Below are 18,705 nucleotides of genomic sequence, written 5' to 3' on the forward strand. Positions count from 1 at the left end.
ACACTCAAGTTACCTACAGTTTACTTATATTTTGGCGGAAACATCTTCCGTTATACGAATTGGGACTACCTATATTTTCATTAAGAAATCAACACGTAGGGGCGCCCGGGTGGCACCGTTGGTTAAGCGTCCAACTCTTGGTTTCGGCTCAGGTGGTGATCTTGGGGTCGTGAGATGGAGGCCTGCATTTGGGTCCACGCTCAGCAGAGTCTGCTTCAGGATTTTCTTGTTCCCTCTGCCCCTCCCCCCTCTCTAAAATAAATCAATCAATCTTAAAAAGAAAAGAAAAAAACTAAACATATAGTCCTTTAAAAAAAGCTAAAAGTAGTAAAACTACATTTAGATATCAAAGGCTCTAACACTGCATGGTAACATGTGGTTTAATGTTGAGATCCCTGCTTTTATGTTAGGTGGTCAACAAGTGTTTATTATGTTATAAAAAACTAAAAATATAAATAAAAGGGCCGGTAGGGATCATAGTAACAGCATATCAAACCCAAGAATTAGAATTTTAATTCTTTCTACCTTAGGTTCAAAAAAATAATGCTGAAATGTGTATGAAATTTTGAATGAAAAAATTATTTTTATGTTTGACCTAAATGGCTTAAGAACTGAAAGCACAAAAGAACCAATTTACTCAACTTCTTAACTTTATCTTTAATATACTGTAGCAGGATTAATAAGACATTTTTTGGGAAGTTGTCTGGAACCTAATTCTTTGGTTTGGTAAAAGAACAGACTTATCTGAAGGTGACTGAGTGTTCAACTTTCATTTAAAAAAAATCACTGAATAAATAAACTAAATAAACTAAAATATAGTTGTGCTAAACTGAATATTTCCTTCTGTAAATCTTCAGGGAACATACTGAAATCATTTCCTCTTTTACAAAATGCTGGAGCTGCAACAGAGGCTATCTAGTTTGAATGTGCCCAGTGTCTTGCCCAAGGCAAGTGATCACAGTAAGTGGCCATTCTTCAAGTTCCTCTTTTAAAGAAACATTTTACGGTATTTTTTTTTTCTCAAGGAGTATCTGGAATTGTTTTCTTTCTATATGTTAATGGATTTTGGACTACAATCCTCCTGATTTGTAGGAAAATAAAAGGTCATTTGTGTGGTTTGCTTGTCTTAGTTTCCTTTATAGCTAGGAAACTGATGTTCCAATTTGCTTTTCTCCTTCTGGTCCAATTTATAAATCTCCAGTATTCAGTAACACCTGAAAGAATGGGTCTTTTTTGTTGGGTTGTAGGGTAGCTCTTTTTTCAACTTTTTTTTTTAAGATTTTATTTATTTATTTGAGAGAAAGAGAGCACAAGTGGGCAGGGGGAGGGGCAGAGGGAGAGGGAGAAGCAGGCTCGCCACTGAGCAGGGAGCCCAACACAGGGCTCAGTCCCAGGACTCTGAGATCATGACCTGAGCTGAAGGCAGACGCTTAGCCAGCTGAGCCACCTAGGTGCCCCTATTTTCAACATTTTAATGAATCTCCATGTTTTCCAGAGTGGCTGTACCAGCTTGCATTCCCACCATCCTTGCCAACATCTGTCTCTACATCCTTGCCAACATCTGTCGTTTCCTGACTTGTTAATTTTAGCCATTCTGACTGGTGTGATGTGGTATCTCAGTGTGGTTTTGATTTGTATTTCTCTGATGCCGAGTGATGTTGAGTATTTTTTCATGTGTCTGTTGGCCATTTGTATGTCTTCTCTGGAGAAATGTCTGTTTATACCTTCTGCCCATTTCTTGATGGGATTATTTGTTCTTTGGGTGTTGAGTTTGATAAGTTCTTTATAGGTATATAACCCAAAGATACAAATGTAGTGATCCCAAAGGGGTACCTGCACCCCAATGTTTATAGCAGCAATGTCTACAATAGCCAAACTATGGAAAGAGCCCAGATGTCCACTGACAGATGAATGGATAAAGAAGATGTGGTATTGGGGTGCCTGGGTGGCTCAGATGGTTAAGCGTCTGCCTTCATTCAGCTCATGATCCTGGGGTCCTGGGATCGAGCCCCGCATCAGGCTTCCTGCTCCGCGGGAAGCCTGCTTCTTCCTCTCCCACTCCCCCTGCTCGTGCTCTCTCTCTCTCTCTGTATCTCTGTGTCTCAAATGAATAAATAAAATCTTAAAAAAAAAAGAAGATGTGGTATATATATACACAATGGAATACTATTCAGCAATCAAAAAATGAAATTTTGCCAGTTTCAACGATGTGGATGGAACTAGAGGGTATTATGCTAAGCAAAATAAGTCAATCAGGGAAAGACAATTATCATGTGATCTCACTCATATGTGGAATTTAAGAAACAAAATAGGATCATAGGGGAAGGGAGGGAAAAATAAAACAAGATGAAATCAGAGAAGGAGACAAACCATAAAAGACTCTTAATCATAGGAAACAAATTGAGGGTTGCTGGCAGGGAGGGGAGGGGACCTAGGGTAACTGGGTGATGGACATTAAGGAGGGCATGTGATGTAATGAGCACTGGGTATTATATAAGACTGATGAATCACTGAACTCTTCCTCTGAAACTAATAATAATCATATGTTAATTAATTGAATTTAAATGTTAAAAAAAGAAAAACAAACTTATTCCAAAGCTACCGTAATCAAGGCCATTTTGACTGGCATAAAAATAGATATATAGATCAGTTGAATAGGATTGAGTCCAAAAATAAATCTATACATCTATGGTCAGTTGATTTTGTTTTTTTGTTGTTGTTTTTAAGATTTTATTTATTTATTTGACAGAGAGAGAAAGAGCACAAGCAGGCAGAGTGGCAGGCAGAGAGAAGGAGAAGCAGGCTCTCGCCAAGCAGGGAGCCTGATGCGGGGCTCGATCCCAGGACCCTGGGATCATGACCTGAGCCGGAGGCAGTTGCTTAACCAACTGAGCCACCCAGGCGTCCCTGGTCAGTGATTTTGAACAACAGTGTTAAAACAATTCAGTGTGTATAGAAGAGTCTTTTCAACAAGTGTTTCTGGGACACTAGATATCTACATGCAAAAAAAGAACAAAGTTAGACCTTTATTTCACACCATATACAAAAATTACTCAAAATGGATCACAGAAGTAAACGTAAGAGCTAAATCTATAAAATTCTTAGAAGAAATCATAGGTGTAAATATTTGGAAACTCAGCTTAGGCAATGGGTTCTTAGAAATAATACTAAAAGCACAACGGGCAAAAGAAAATATGAATAACCTGGATTCCATCAATATTTTAAAAACTGCTTTAAAGGACACCATAAGAAAATGAAATGGCAACCTTTAGAATGGGAGAAAATATTTACAATCATTATATCTGAAAAGCAACTTCTATCTAGAATATATAAGGAACTCTTACAATTTACCAATAAAAAAGAAAACCCAATTTAAAAACTGGGCACAGGATCTGAATAGAAATTTCTCCAAAGAAGATATTCAAATGTCCAATAAGTATGAAAATTTTTCAACATCATTAGTCATTAGGGAAATACAAATCAAAACCACAACACGATATCACTTCTAGCATCCTTAAAATTAAAAAGGCAGAAAATAACAAGTGGGGGTGCCTGGGTGGCTCAGTTGGTTGGGCGACTGCCTTCGGCTCAGGTCATGATCCCAGGGTCCTGGGATCGAGTCCCGCATCGGGCTCCCTGCTCTGCGGGAAGCCTGCTTCTCCCTCTCCCACTCCCTCTGCTTGTGTTCCCTCTCTCGCTGTGTCTCTCTCTGTCAAATAAATAAATAAAATCTTTAAAAAAAAAAAAAAAAAGAAAAAGAAAATAACAAGTGGTAGTGAGGATGAGGAGCAATTGGGACCCTCATTCATTGTTAGTGGAATTATAAAATGTTGCAGCCATTTTGAAAATGGTTTGTCAGGTTCTCAAAATATTAAATGTAGAGTTATTATATGATTCAATAATTCTATTCCTAGGTCTATACCCAAGAGAAATAAAAACATATATCCACACAAAAATTTATACACAAATGTTCCGATTAGCATTATTCATAATAGCCAAAAAAAGTGGAAACAACCTTGCTATTTAATCATAGATGAATGGATAAACAAAATGTGGTATGCTCATACAATAGAGTATTATTCAACCATTGAAAGGAATGAAATATAGATAGATGCTATACAATGCATGAACTTTGAAAACATGACCTAAATGAATTAAGACAATTACAAAAGAACACATATTACAAGATTAATGTATATGAAATGTCCAGAATAAGCAAATCAATAGAAAGTATATTCATTTTGAGAAGCTGGGAGGGAAAATGGAGAATAATTGTCAGTGGGAATGGAGGTTCTTTTTGGAATGATGAAATGTTCTAAAATTAGTGATAAGAGTCAATCAACTTTGTGAATATACTAAAACTGACTGAATTGTGTGGTTTACAAAGGTGAGTTCTGTGGTATGTAAATTATATCTCAATGAAGCTGAGGTATTTATTTTATTAAATAAATGTGTATAAATATAAATACATGACGGAGATATGTATAAATCATGCCAAATCTTGGAGAAAAAAAAGAGAGAAAAGAAGAATGGGCCTTTTTTTGTTGTTTTGTTGTTTTTATTGTTTTTTCAATAGTTAACTTTCTACAACAATTTAGTTTAGGGGACTTAGTCAAAACTCAAGCCTGGGAATCCAAATGAAAGGTTTTAATTGACTCCATAGTTGTAAGGTTCTCAAAAGAATAGGTGAAATAATGCTCAAGGAAATTCTGGGGTCAAAAATAGTATAGTTGCGTGTAAAAAAGCCAGTGGTAGTCCTCAATTTTCAAATTGTATAACATCAAAATAGCTATGGATAAAAGACTTTCATAGCATTGTATTTGAAAATGAGCTTTATCTTTCAAAGGAAGACACATACTTGGCTCCATATCTAGGTTTAATATACACAGGCCTCAGATTTCCAGAAAAATGCCTTTTGAAATTAATTTTAAGTAAACTCTATCCCCAACATGGGCCTCGAACTCATTACCCCAAGATCAAGAGTTGCATGCTCTACTGACTGAGCCAGCCAGACGTCCCTGAAATTAATTTTTAATAGGATGATATAGTATTACTTGGGAATATTAGACATAGTCATTAAGTTAAGTAAAACTATTTACAGTTTGCAATTTTAGAAATAAAATGCCACAGATTTGCTAGCCTAGTTCAAATTACTGTATAGACTCAAATGTATAACTTAACTATTTTTAATAGTCCAAAATCCAACTTGGCTTTCTGTTACCACAAAGTCTGATTAGGGATTGTATCATTTAAGAATAAACTCAGGAAAAATTTTATTTTATTTTATTAAAGCTTTTATTTATTTGACAGAGAGAGACACAGCGAGAGAGGGAACACAAGCAGGGGGAGTGGGAGAGGGAGAAGCAGGCTTCCCGTGGAGCAGGGAACCCCATGCAGGGCTCGATCCCAGGACCCTGGGATCATGAACTGAGCCAAAGGCAGACGCTTAACAACAGAGCCACCCAGGCGCCCCTCAGGAAAAATTTTAATGAAACAGTTCAGGAATACAAAAAAGTACCTGTTGACCTATTGATAAGGTATGAAGAATAACATAAATCCTAGCATAAGAAACAGCTGAATCCTGTGGATCCACTCTGATCACATCCTCTTCTTCTGCCCCTCAAAGGTAAGACTACACCTGACTTTTCATCCCTGTTTTCTTTATATCCTTAAATAAGATATGCTTAATTTTGTATGTTTTTGAACTTTATAGAAATACATGGTATCACACTGTATTCTGCAGCTTGCTTTCTTTACTCAATAGTTTATGAGATTCGTCCATCTTGATATGTTTGGCTGTTATTTATTGATTTTCACTGCCAGTTGAATTACAATCTAGGAATGTCTTTAGTTATCCATTTTCCTGGTGAAGAACATTTATTTAGGTTGTTTCCATTATTATTCCACAGTTATAAACCATGGTATTAGGAACTCTTGTGCTTATCTACTGGTCCACATTGAGTTTATGGGAAGTACAAAACTACCAGCAGAATTATTAGGTCTGGGGTATATACATCATTACCTTTATTTAGATAATGCTAAATTATCTTCTTTTTATTTTTTTAAGATTTTATTTATTTATCTTTTTTTAAAAAAAAGATTTATTTATTTATTTATTTGACAGAAAGAGACACAGCAAGAGAGGGAACACAAGCAGGGGGAGTGGAAGAGGGAGAAGCAGGCTTCCTGCTGAGCAGGGAGCCTGATGCGGGATTCAATCCCAGGACCCTGGGATCATGACCTGAGCTGAAGGCAGATGCTTAATGAATGAAACACCCAGGTGCCCCTATTTATTTATCTTTAAGTAATCTCTACATCCAACCTGGGGCTCGAATTTACAATCCTGAGATCAAGAGTCAAATGCTGTACAGACTGAGCCAACAGGGTGCCCCCTTTTCTAAAGCATTTATATCAATTTACACTCCTGGTGCATAAAAGGTTCCATTGCTTCACATCCTTGCCGACACTTGGGATGGTTAGACTTTATAAAATTTTGTCAATCGTGTGGATGCTTAATAGTATCCTAAAGTGGTTTTAATTTGCCTTTCCCTGATTACTAAGGAGATGCAGCATCTTTTCACTATGGTTTCCTAAAGTGTGTGTGTGTGTTTATTTTTTTTTAAATAGTCAAGAAGTGAATTACTGTAGGAAAAATTAAAAAATTAATATTTCAGTTAAACTAAACTGGTCAAAATACATTAGCAATAGAAACCAAAGACAAGTGTTCTTGACTCTTTCCTGTCTCAGACTCTACACATTTTATCTAGATTTTATATTTTTAGTTTCAACTAATAACCAAGAATAAGAAGTAAAAAAGAAAATTCTCCACCTGAAAACTAATGTAACATTGTATGCCAACTATCCTTCAATTTAAAAAAAAATTCTGTCAGGGATATGATCTCAGAGCCAGGAAAGAAACCACTTTTTTAAACCTCTTACCACTCCAGTATAAGTGAAACTTAAAGGTCTATATGCTGTTTGGTCTGAATATTAATTTTATGGATACTAAATATAAGCTAGCAGTGTTCAGGTGACCAGCCAACAGTTATTTATTACATAAGGTAGATGCAAAAACATTGCGATGTTACTAAACACCACACACATCAATGATGCAAGACTTACATGAGCTGCAAAAGACTGGCACGTACCCAAGTAATGCTCGTGCACTCTAACAACTTCACAAAGTCCAGGATCTTCAGAATCCAGGGGCAGAATTCCTGGAAATTAACAGGAGAAACTTAAGAGAAACAATCCCATAATGAATTCATTCCTAATGAGATGCCGGTAAGTATTGGCCTACATTTTGTTCACTAGAGTTTTGAGGAGGATTGCAGTAATTACTAGTGTGGGGAACGGAGAGACCTCAGAAGTATGGAAGGGAAGTGGACTGTTCATTTTCTGTCATGAATGCTCTATTGCCTGTATTGTATTTCTTTTTCTCCCTCTTCTGTCACTTCTCAGTGATGGTAAAGATGGTGTCCGATGTAGAGTCAAGTCAGAGTGTTGGGGGCACCTGAGCTCCTCAGTAAATTGTCCCTCGTGCACAGCTACCTTCCCACAGTTTGGTTCTGTAAGATGTTTCCAGTAAAATCCCATTTTCTTCTATGCTGGTCTGATTTTATTTTTGGTCTCTTGAGTAACACAGTGTCATTGACTTCTTGGATGAATATAAAAGAAAGAAATAATAAATTCTCCCAAAAAAACACATGAGTCGAAGGCAATCCCATAAAAACCTGGTGAAAACCTTCTTACAAATCTGTTCTTAATGACTTCAAGTATTCCATAAAGTTAAATATTTTCTAAATTTAAGTGAGTATCTTCCTATGAGTATTTTCCATATAGAAATGGTAATTTTCAAAACTACTACTAAAGTCATATTTTATGTTTGACTGTTTAGGATATGATAGTATAAGTATATGTATTTGCAGAATAGTATTCACTATGGATTTTTAAAATAACCAATAAACTAAGCGTTTCCAGTAAACTTTTGGTTTTATGAGTGTAGTGAGGGAACAGCTCCGTGAAATGCAAGCTGGATATGGAGAGCGGAGCCTCCATATAGCCAAGTCAGTCGGCGGTCTTCAAGCAGGTGACTGTGACTGTGTTTTCCAGAATCTGCAGTCTAGTCAGAGACTGGGGTCCTGTCAGGAAAGGGCTGCACCAACCAAAGTAACAACTATGGTCATCCTTCTACCTATGAAAGTTTTAAATATTCTGCTATTGAGATTAAACTCCCAATTTTCTTCATCAGTGGATATTTGTGAGCAAATTTTAAAAATCAGGATACACGTATCCTATACAAAGCATACGATAATACAATAAACATTAATAGTTGTCTTAGAAAAAGAAGAGATGACAATAAAACAGATTACTTGCAATAGGATTGTAAATCATAACTTACCGACAACTTCATCATCTGGTTGAAAGAATGATACCTTGCTTCCAACTTAAAGAGGGGAGAAAATTAACAATTTGTATTGTGAGGTTATCAAATATTACCCTTACTTAACTATTAAAATAAATCCATGGGTTTATAAAAAAAGTCACTAACTCAGAGAAAAGGCCAAGAACTTCTAGGATGTTTTGATGGTCAATAATAAAGACTGTAGGACACTTCAAATCTGGATTCTGCACACAATTCTCCAGAAAATCTGGGCCATGTGGCTGTTGACACCACAGAGGAGTATGTCTATTTAGCTAGGAATGAAGGAATAAAGGAAAATAATCCACTCTGCAGCTCTTATGATAATTACACTGCTTTCCACCCCTCCTGTGGCGAGCCCCATCTCCTATCATTATTTTAGGTACAGAATCTCAGACATACAATGGTAGATTCTGGTATGAGTCATGCACAGAATTACTTTGATTTGAGATTATTAGAAATAAATTCAGACCGGTGTCAAGAATTTTCTTGGAACTATATAGAAATGATAGTTACATTTTCTCTGCACACACAGAGAAAGAGCCTCTACCATCAGCCAATTCTTTAGAATATTTTTGTTCAAATAGTAACAAGAAGAAAGGAAAGGAAAAACCCAAACATTGTTGAATGCCTACTTGCAGTATCACATTTGATCTTCATCACATTTAACCCATGACGTAGGTATTATTATTCCTAGTTAACAGACAATGAAACTAAGGTAACACAATAAGGAAGAAGGAAGCTGTGAATCTGGAAGTGGCCTCTTTGGCTGGCGATGGGCAAGATGGTTCCAGAGCTTGTTGGTACTCTGTAAGCAACTCTAAGTTTGATATTCCTACTTTCAAATCTTCTTTTCACAGTTTGCTCTTTCTTTGGATCCCTCCTGCGCCATCATCCCCCAATATTTTTGGCTTCTGATGCACTGTACTTTTCCCTTTCCCTTCGGCTGTTGATCCTGGTCTTCCTGGGATCATTCTGATCCTTTTCAGTTGGCTACCTTCACACTCCTTTCAGTTGTCCTCCAAAGAGTGGCCTCCTCCATTTCTACTCTCTCCCTGAGTGGGCTCATCAACTCTGATTTCAAATACAAATGACATGCGGACAACTCTCAAATATATACATTTCTAGCAGGAACTCTCTTACCTTTGAGTTTAAACTCACACAATTGCTTGATAGACGTCTCCAGTGAGATGTCACTTAAGTACCTTGAACTCAACAAGTATAAATCTAAACTCACCATCTTCCTCCGAATCAGATCCTTTTCCCTTCTCAAATAGTGGCACCAATTCATATCTTAACCAGAATCGGGTAAATCACTCCTGGCTCTTAAACCTGCTTTTATTCTCCTGTTCGTTAATTATTCAGTCCTGCTGACTTTACTTCCCCAGTATTTCCTCCACACACACCTCTGCCATCACTATCTAGGTTATGGACTTTGTCATCTCTTGCCTGTTAGTCTATGACTCAACCAGTCCTCTTGCCTACAGCCTCAAAAGTACCCTTCATATGGCCACACCAATAATCTTCCCTAAAACCCAATATGACATATGAGGCTCATATGGCTCTGGCCCTTGTCTACCCTCCTGCCTCATATTTTGGAGGTAAGGAATCAGTGTTCATATTATTAAAATATTTTGTTTGTTACCTTTTATTCTGCTATTTTTAAAGGAGAGTTTTCTTGTCAAAATGTTTCTCTGCTGTCAAGTATCTTGCCCCTGACTCCTGCCCAGAACTTTCCTTTTGCTCTGGCAATACCAAACTCTGTAATTCTTATATCACATTATTACTTGCTCCTGTCTTTGTTCATGATATCCTCTGTGCTGAGTATGATTCTCCTCCTTAGTGTCTGGTTAATGTACCCAAGAAGTCTTTCCTGTTTCTTCTGGCCGGGCTGGGTAGCTCTTTTCTGAGCTTTCATAATTATCTGCTCATGTGGATGTATCTGTCTTTCCCCTAGATAGTAAATTCATTGAGGGCAGGGACTCTTGTCTCATTTAATATTCCAAGCACTTAGCAAATGCTCACTAAATGTGGTATAAATGAATGAATGAATTAAATGACAGGACAATGATCATGTTCTGGAGATTAGAATCCTTATTTTTATTTTCCTACAGTCTGAGCAGAAGAAAGAAGAAATGAAATTAAGAGTCAAATATATTACAGATTAAAATCACAGGTAAAACTCAGTCTAACTCATATTACATACTCATTCATTCACATATGCAGAAAGAGCAAACGTACTGATTGATCATGAACTACCTATTAGCAATGAATATGAAAAGCAGGTCTATTTAGAAACAAATTATCTCAAATACTTAGGATTACTGTCTTGCAAGTTAAGACCACTATTTACTAAATAAAACTTATAAATTTTTTTTTGATTTAAGGCAATCATAAAATCTTAACTGCTTATTTCTCTCCAGAGCCCATTTTTGCATGAGCAGACTGCTTTTAAATGCTCAATTTTAGGCAAACTTAAAAAACTGAATGTGAATGTAGTTACTATTATAAATTTTGACCCAAAGCCAACCTACACAAGTAATTTATGGTTTGTAAACATTATAAAAAGAACAATATTGGTCATTCCATTGAATATGATTACTCATGGATTTAAACATATAATCCCCAAATATTTATTAAACTCTAATAAGCTTCTTTTTAAATTATAAAACACCAATTAAAAAATACATAAATAAAAATTTTTAAAAATACCAATTAAGTTCCACTTTTCTTTTTAATTAAAAAAGGGAAACATTTCTTTATAATTATGTACATAATTTTATGTACTGGTAAACCAATTAGCTACCATTTAATTCATTCATCTTTGAAAATAAGTGCAGATATTTACATCTATAAACTTACCATCTAACACAATTCCAGCAATTTCTCTCCCAACAGGAAAGAAATCTTTCTCCATCTTCATTTCTGCCAGAAGCTAAATCATGACAAAGACTGTTTATTGTTAAGAATAAATCCTGGCCTTTTCTCATACATAAGGAAAGCAAGAGCAAAAATCAGACCACAGAAAAAGCAAATATGACTTTAATTTTTGGAGTTAATAACTTCACAAAATAAGTTTCTCTCTATTGTAGGAAATAATAAAGACAAAGCAAATAACTTCACAAAATAAGTTTCTCTCTATAGTAGGAAACCAAACAACTTCACAAAATAAGTTTCTCTCTATAGTAGGAAACCAAGAGTTTGCTAAGTAATTAGTTGATCTGTAGAATTTATGTATGGATATTATTATTCAAATCACCATTAACATCCTTTGTTTAGCATTTTTACTTGCCAAGTATGAAGGGAAATTATGGCCAAAACTCTTCTTAGTTGACTAAATACTTTTTACCAGTCACTTCATTCTGGTGGGGCGAAGGGAATTTGGAGAGGACATTGTTGAATAAAGGAGATGTAGCCAGTGAGAACAAAAGGTTCTCCATTCCAATATCTTTGGACACCATCTGAGCATTTCTCAAAAGTCTTAGGTAAGGGGCAGGTGGGAAAAAGGGATGGATATAACATAAGGGAAACTGCCATATAATTTCAGATTGTAGTTTCTTTTTTTTAAGAATAGGTTATTATTTTTTAAAGATTTATTTATTTTTTTTAGGGGGGGGCAGAGGGAGAGGAAGAGAATCTCAAGCAGACTCTGTGCTGAGTATGGAGCCCAACGAGGGGCTTGATCTCACAACCCTGAGATCACGACCTGAGCTGAAACCAAGTCAGACGCCCATCTGACTGTGCTGCCCAGGTGCCCCAAGGATAAATTATTTTTTAAGAGGTAAGTATTTTGTTGGGTTCTGAACCATTTAGGTACTTGACTTTTAAAGTGGCAGAGTGTACATAAACCTGTAGTTTAAGTTCCTGCCATTTATGCTTTTATAATAATACTAGAGATGCTAGGCATATTTAAAGATATAGGATTGTAGGAACCACAAGAAAAATAAATTGAAATAATTCTTCTGTATATTTCCTTTATTTTAAAATTTTCCGATCTCCTGTATACAGTTGATTGCCAGAAAAGGCTCTTTTTCAATGTGGAACTTTATGCTTTTCCTAAGATGTTCCTATGACATGCTTATAGAAATACTGGGTGTTCTACAATATTTCTTTCATGCAGACTTTCACAGAGCTTTAATCATGTCACAACTGCATCCTGTCGTTCATGATCTCAGGGTCCTGGGATCAGCCCCATATCGGGCTCTCTGCTCAGTGGGGAGCTTGCTTCCCCCACTCTCTGCTCCTCCCCCTGCTTGTGCTCTCTTGCTCTCTGTCAAATAAATAAATAAAATCTTAAAAAAACAACAACAACAAAACAATTGCATCCTGGGTCCTTCACCCACCACAGCATTTTCTTACATTACTATGTTGGTGGGCAATATTTCATTAAATTGATTTTACGCTAATTTACTATTTCTTTCTGTAGACATGGAGATAATTTTCTGAGACTGGAGATTTCAATGAATTTTTCATAGTTTTAGAAAGAATACTTGGATGGTCTGAACATAGAACCTGGCAGACAAGGAGTAGTAAGTACTAGCACTTCTGGTGAAAGGATTTCTAGGCATCTGACTAATTTGCTTTGCAAGTCATGCTCATGTCATCCAGTGGAAACCTCTGACCTCGTTCTGTAATTTTCCTAAATGTGACTATTGCAGAAGACTTTTAGATTCCTAGAAATTATGATGGCATTATAATCCAGTAAGTTAAGAGTCCAATAAAACTATAGTATTAATCTTTACAAAACTGAGTAAGTGGACCTGCTTTATTTATCATGGCACATTTAACCACACTTCATTTACTATTTGAAGACTTCCTGTCAATAAAGGATGATTACTTTGGGGTGGTATGAGGTTGGGGATGTCTAAGTATGAGCAAGAGAAAGAAAAAGAGACATGACAAGAAGAATATGAACCCTTTCTAAAGACTAGAAATAGCTACAGAATAGTTAATAAATCACTGATCAGATTTGTAGTTTTATTTTTACTCTATTTATAAAAGTAATTTCTTCCTTGGGGCACCTGGGTGGCTCAGTTGGTTAAGCGTCTGCCTTTGGCTCAGGTCATGATCCCAGGGCCTGGGATCGAGCCCCATGTCAGGCTCCCTGCTTAGTGGGGAATCTGCTTCTCCCTCTCCTTCTGTCCCTTCCCTGCTTGTGCTCTCTCTCTCTCTCAAATAAATAAATAAAATCTTAAAAAAAAAAGTAATTTCTTCCCTAATAGGCCTTAGGAATTATAAATTCTCACCCTTTCACAATGTAAAGGAGTTTAAAAAATATTTTCCTATAATAATATAAAATGTCTGACTTTAGTTAGATAATAGTTTAATACAGAAACACACAAATTGACATTACATTTTTTCCCTAGCTGTTTTAGTCTTCTAAGGGTATTAATTTTTTGGCACTCACAAGTCAGTTATCATTATATATTTGTACACTAAATATACCAGGAAACTCTCATTTGACTTTTGGTCAAAATAAAAGCATCATACCTTTGTATTTATCTGGCTCAGAGCACAAGCTTTAACTTGAACTTTCACATAGTAATCCTCTATAACAGGAAGATTTTCCTAGAACCAAATAACACATTCCTTTGAGAACATGCCTTTCTGTTATGAAAAATGTCATACATAATTGAACAAAATTAAACAGACCCCAAATCTTATAGCTAACTTAACTGAAAAAGCCATAAGTAATTATCGCATAGTATATAATAAAAACAATAGAAGGGGAATTTTGGGGTAAAATGTTTAAAAAGCCATAGTTATTTTAAAAATGTATAGATACCAACATGGATATATGTGTAGGTAGTAAATTTTTAGGGTAAAAAGGAGAGCAACAAATACTGTACTTTATTTCAATCTAATCTCAAAGCATCAAATCTTCACACATACAGGGATATCCTTATACGCATGACATATAGCCTTCACTGATTTTGGAATTTTCTTAATGCTATAAATGAAGTTGCTTGGTGTTACTTGTGTATCTTTTATTTAATTTACCTTATTTAACATCTGTCTTAGACATTTCAGCATGCCCCAAGGGATTTTGGGGTCAAAATACAAACTTAAAGGATCTTAATTATCCCACTATTCCACAGCTAGATATACTTCAAAGGCAAAGAATCATTCACAGTCAGGCACTCAATGTCACCCACCTGTATTATTTATGAAATATATTATCACTTCTGCCAAATAACCATATGCTGGTACCAATAATTAAAATATTCCCCTCAACTCGTGATATGCCCAAAAATGAGATCAAAAGCTGGGTAAGAATAGCTACTTTTGTAGCCCCTCCTACAACCTATTAAAGAGATCACTGTTTTATTTGACTTGAATACACTACTCTGGGAGTATCTCTTTTTAAGTTTCAGATATGATAGTTATTTGGTGATATTATGAAGATCTTCAATATTATCGATAAATGTGTAGATTTTACTCATGATTGTATGAACCTGTAAATGATTCTTCCCAAGAGCCAATTAAACCTGAGACCTTCATCCTGACTCAATGGTAGAAGACAAGCTGTCTAAGATTTTGATTCCTGACCTAACTAATTTTGGAGTTAGTAAAAGATAACAGAAAAATTGGATTGTGTTCATGATCCAGAAATCCTTATTACTACCATGAAATAAATAAAGCACGTAGTTTTGGGCCCTAAGATGACAGTAGAATGATTTTGGCTTGCTACAAACCTTTCAAACAATCACCAGTATATGAAAATTCTACTACCTGTTTTAAAGTGGGCAAAAACAAGAGACAATTTAGAGTTTAGCAAATGAGGTAATTTTGCAAAGCTCAGAATTTAGTATGGAAAACAATGCCTTTCTACTGCTTTTATTTTACAACATGGGAGAAATATTTTCTGAAAAATGGCTACAATCTGAATAGTCACTTTATTGTGGTATTCTGAATATGTTGGGTTAATTTTGCAACTTATAAGACTATCAAGGTTGTTCTGTTTTCCTAATATGCTTTACACCACCACCCTGAGGAACTAAAAACTCTTCTGAAGCAGCTCTTTAAAAAATAGTTATACTATAATATGGAGCACCATTTTCACATAAGATTAAAGGAGTTTGTAAGTTTCGTTTAAGTAAATTTTTACTCGGTTCCACTCAAAATAACTTATAAAAGGTCATTTAAAACTGGTTCTATTATATATAGAAAATAAACTACCTTTTTCATTTAATAATTAAACCATTTTTCTTACCCTTTCTTGAAATACAAATGTTATTTCTTCATTTGTAGAACTCTTTTGAAAATATAAGCCTTTCATAGTCACCTAAAAAAAATTCATACATATATATATATAAACATGAAACAAAATGTTCTTCCAGACTAAAATGAAAGCAAAACTTGAAAAATAATGCTGGCAAAGGATAAAATGACAACTATAAATGTAGTTTCCAAACAAAAAATTTAGATAATAACCCTTGAAAGTGGTCAAACAAGAGAATATGCAATAATCTCTGAGTATATGTTTTACTAAGAATGGGCTGACAGTTCAACCTTCCACACCAAGGTGAGCTGGTGCTTAATTTCACTTTGCTCTTCAATAAAAATTATTAGATGTACTTAAAAAAACTTTTACGAGGGCCACAGATCTCAATTTTCATTACCAAAGGTGGCATTTAAAGGGCTTTCAAGGCCTTTTTTTTTTTTTTTTAAGATTTATTTATTTGGGAGGGAGAGAGAGTGAGTGAACACGCAGGGATGCACACACTCACAAGCGGGTGTTGGGGGGCGGGGCAGAGGAAGAGGATCTCAAGCAGACGCCCTGCTGAGCACAGAGCCCTACAGGGCCTGGACCTCATGACCCTGAGATCAAGACTCTGAGTTCAGGACCTGAGCGGAAATCAAGAGCATCTCTAAGGATTCCACAATTGTTTAATTTTCATAATATAGTTGACTCTTGAACAACATGAGCTTGATCTGCACAGGTCCACTTATACATGGATTTTTATTTTTTATAGTACAGTACTGTAAATGTATTTTCTCTTCCTTATGATTCTGTTAAAATTTTCTTTTCATGGGGCGCCTGGGTGGCTCAGTCGTTAAGCGTCTGCCTTCGGCTCAGGTCATGATCCCAGGGTCCTGGGATTGAGCCCCACATCGGGCTCCCTGCTCCGCGGGAGGCCTGCTTCTCCCTCTCCCACTCACCCTGCTTGTGTTCCCTCTCTCGTTGTGTCTCTCTCTGTCAAATAAATAAATAAAATCTTAAAAAAAAATTTTTTTCTTTTCAGTAGTTTACTTTATGGTAAGAGTACAGAATATAATACATATAACATAGAAAATATATGTTGACTGTTACCAGTAAGGCTTCCAGTCAACTGTAGGCTATATTAGGAGTTAAGTTTTGGGGGAGTCAAAAGTTACATGCAGGTTTTCAACCACTAGTCACCACCTTCCCCTCTGAGAGATATTCAACATTCCAAGTTTTAACAGCCCATATTAGTTTTGTACGTTTTTGACTTTATAGAAGTGAAATCATACTCCATCATGTCTGGTTTCTTTCTCTCAGTATCACATCTGTGAGCATCATCTAGGATGTTTCCTGTATTGTGGTTCATTCATTACCCTTGTTATGCTATTGGGTGATTAAATTATTATTTATCTATTCCACTCCAGACAGATATTTGATTGTTTCCATTTTGGGTCTTTTACAAACTATCTTATTAAGAACATTTAAAAAAATTTTTTATTTTATTTAAATTCAATTAATTAACATATGGTATATTCTTTGCTTCAGAGGTAGAGGTAGGTCAGATGTTAAGTTAATTCTAACCGTTTGGTTGCAGGTGTGTGTATGTCAGTGTGTTGGCTGTGGTGGCAGGGGAGAGGGGAAAGACTAAGCATAGACAGAGTAGCTATGTAGTCCCTATAATTTTTTAAAGATTTTATTTTAGGGGCGCCTGGGTGGCTCAGTCGGTTGGGCGACTGCCTTCGGCTCAGGTCATGATCCCAGGGTTCTGGGATCGAGTCCCACATCGGGCTCCCGGCTCAGCGGGAGGCCTGCTTCTCCCTCTCCCACTCCCCCTGCTTGTGTTCCTGCTCTCGCTATCTCTGTCTCTGTCAAATAAATAAATAAATAAAATCTTAAAAAAAAAAGATTTTATTTTATTTTTCTAAGTAATCTCCACACCCAGCGTGGGGCTTGAACTCACAACTCCGAGATCAAAAATCACACTCTACCAACTTGAGTGAGCCTGTCGCCCCCCCTACTTTATTTTTATTTTTTTCTAAAGATTTTCTTTATTTGAGAGAAAGCACAAGCGGGGTAAGGAGCAGAGGGAGAAGCAGACTCGAGCGGGGTGAGGGGCAGAGAGAGAGAGGGAGAGGCAGACTCCATTGAGCGGGGAGCCGACGTGGGGCTCAATCCCGGGATCATGACCTGAGCTGAAGGCAGACGCTTAACTGACTGAGCCACCCAGGCGCCCCATCCCTACAACTTTAAATCCAGCCTCTTCTGCCTGTCTTTCAAGGCTGTCTAAAATGCATACTCACTGTCTCTAATCTACTTTACTCCCCTGTTTTCCTAACACACATTCTCTTTCTGAGCTAGTCAGTGTGACCTTACACCATCTGGTCATCCCTCTCTCAGGACTTCCAGGCATCGCTTGTTCTCTGAGACTGTGCCAAACTTACTCTACAGATTCTGTCAAGTGAATACAACTCAAGTCCTACTCCTTCTCTGAAATCACCCCCAGTGACACTCAATCTACCCTATCTGTTCCATACTTCCAGATTTCGTTACATACCAACAAACAAAACCATGCTTTACTCACTTACTAACTAGCAGGTTTTCCCATGCTATTACTTGGACGAATCAATATCTATTATTATTAAATAAAGAAATCACTGCTCCTACTCAGTCTGGAGCTACTAGTAGTTCCTTTTTGAGAAATGAAACAATTGCATCAACACCTTGATTTCAAAGCAGCTCCTGCTGTAATTCCAGAAGCCACTGTCTTCTCTGCCCATTGCATTTTTTTAAAAAAGATTATTTACTTTTTTTAGTAATTTCTATACTGAACATGGGGCTCGAACTCACAACCTGGAGATCAAGAGTCGCATGCTCCTCTGACTGAGCCAGCCAGGCAACCCTGTGCAATGCTTCTTAAAACATATGGCCTGGGGGCGCCTGGGTGGCTCAGTCATTAAGTGTCTGCCTTCAGCTCAGGTCATGATCCCAGGGTCCTGGGATCGAGCCCCGCGTCAGGCTCCCTGCTCCGAGGGAAGCCTGCTTCTCCCTCTCCCACTCCCCCTGCTTGTGTTCCCTC

At 36.6% G+C, this 18,705-nt stretch overlaps 1 protein-coding gene across 2 annotated transcripts in view; it reads right to left on the reverse strand.

Annotated features, from left to right (window-relative positions):
- Positions 1 to 18,705, reverse strand: part of CRYZL1 (crystallin zeta like 1) — a 37,337-nt gene that overhangs the window by 12,015 nt on the left and 6,617 nt on the right. For both annotated transcript variants that reach the window (XM_035017637.1, XM_035017638.1), the window contains exons 2-6: positions 15,636 to 15,707; positions 13,913 to 13,990; positions 11,285 to 11,357; positions 8,402 to 8,446; positions 7,149 to 7,217 (exon numbers count right to left, since the gene is read on the reverse strand). In XM_035017637.1, coding sequence (XP_034873528.1) covers positions 7,149 to 7,217; positions 8,402 to 8,446; positions 11,285 to 11,357; positions 13,913 to 13,990; positions 15,636 to 15,707 — 337 coding nt within the window. The remainder of the gene's footprint in view (positions 1 to 7,148; positions 7,218 to 8,401; positions 8,447 to 11,284; positions 11,358 to 13,912; positions 13,991 to 15,635; positions 15,708 to 18,705) is intronic.

The sequence above is a fragment of the Mirounga leonina genome, unplaced genomic scaffold (genome assembly GCF_011800145.1).
Source record: "Mirounga leonina isolate KUSES-001 unplaced genomic scaffold, KU_Mleo_1.0 Mir_172, whole genome shotgun sequence".
Lineage (NCBI taxonomy): Eukaryota > Metazoa > Chordata > Mammalia > Carnivora > Phocidae > Mirounga > Mirounga leonina.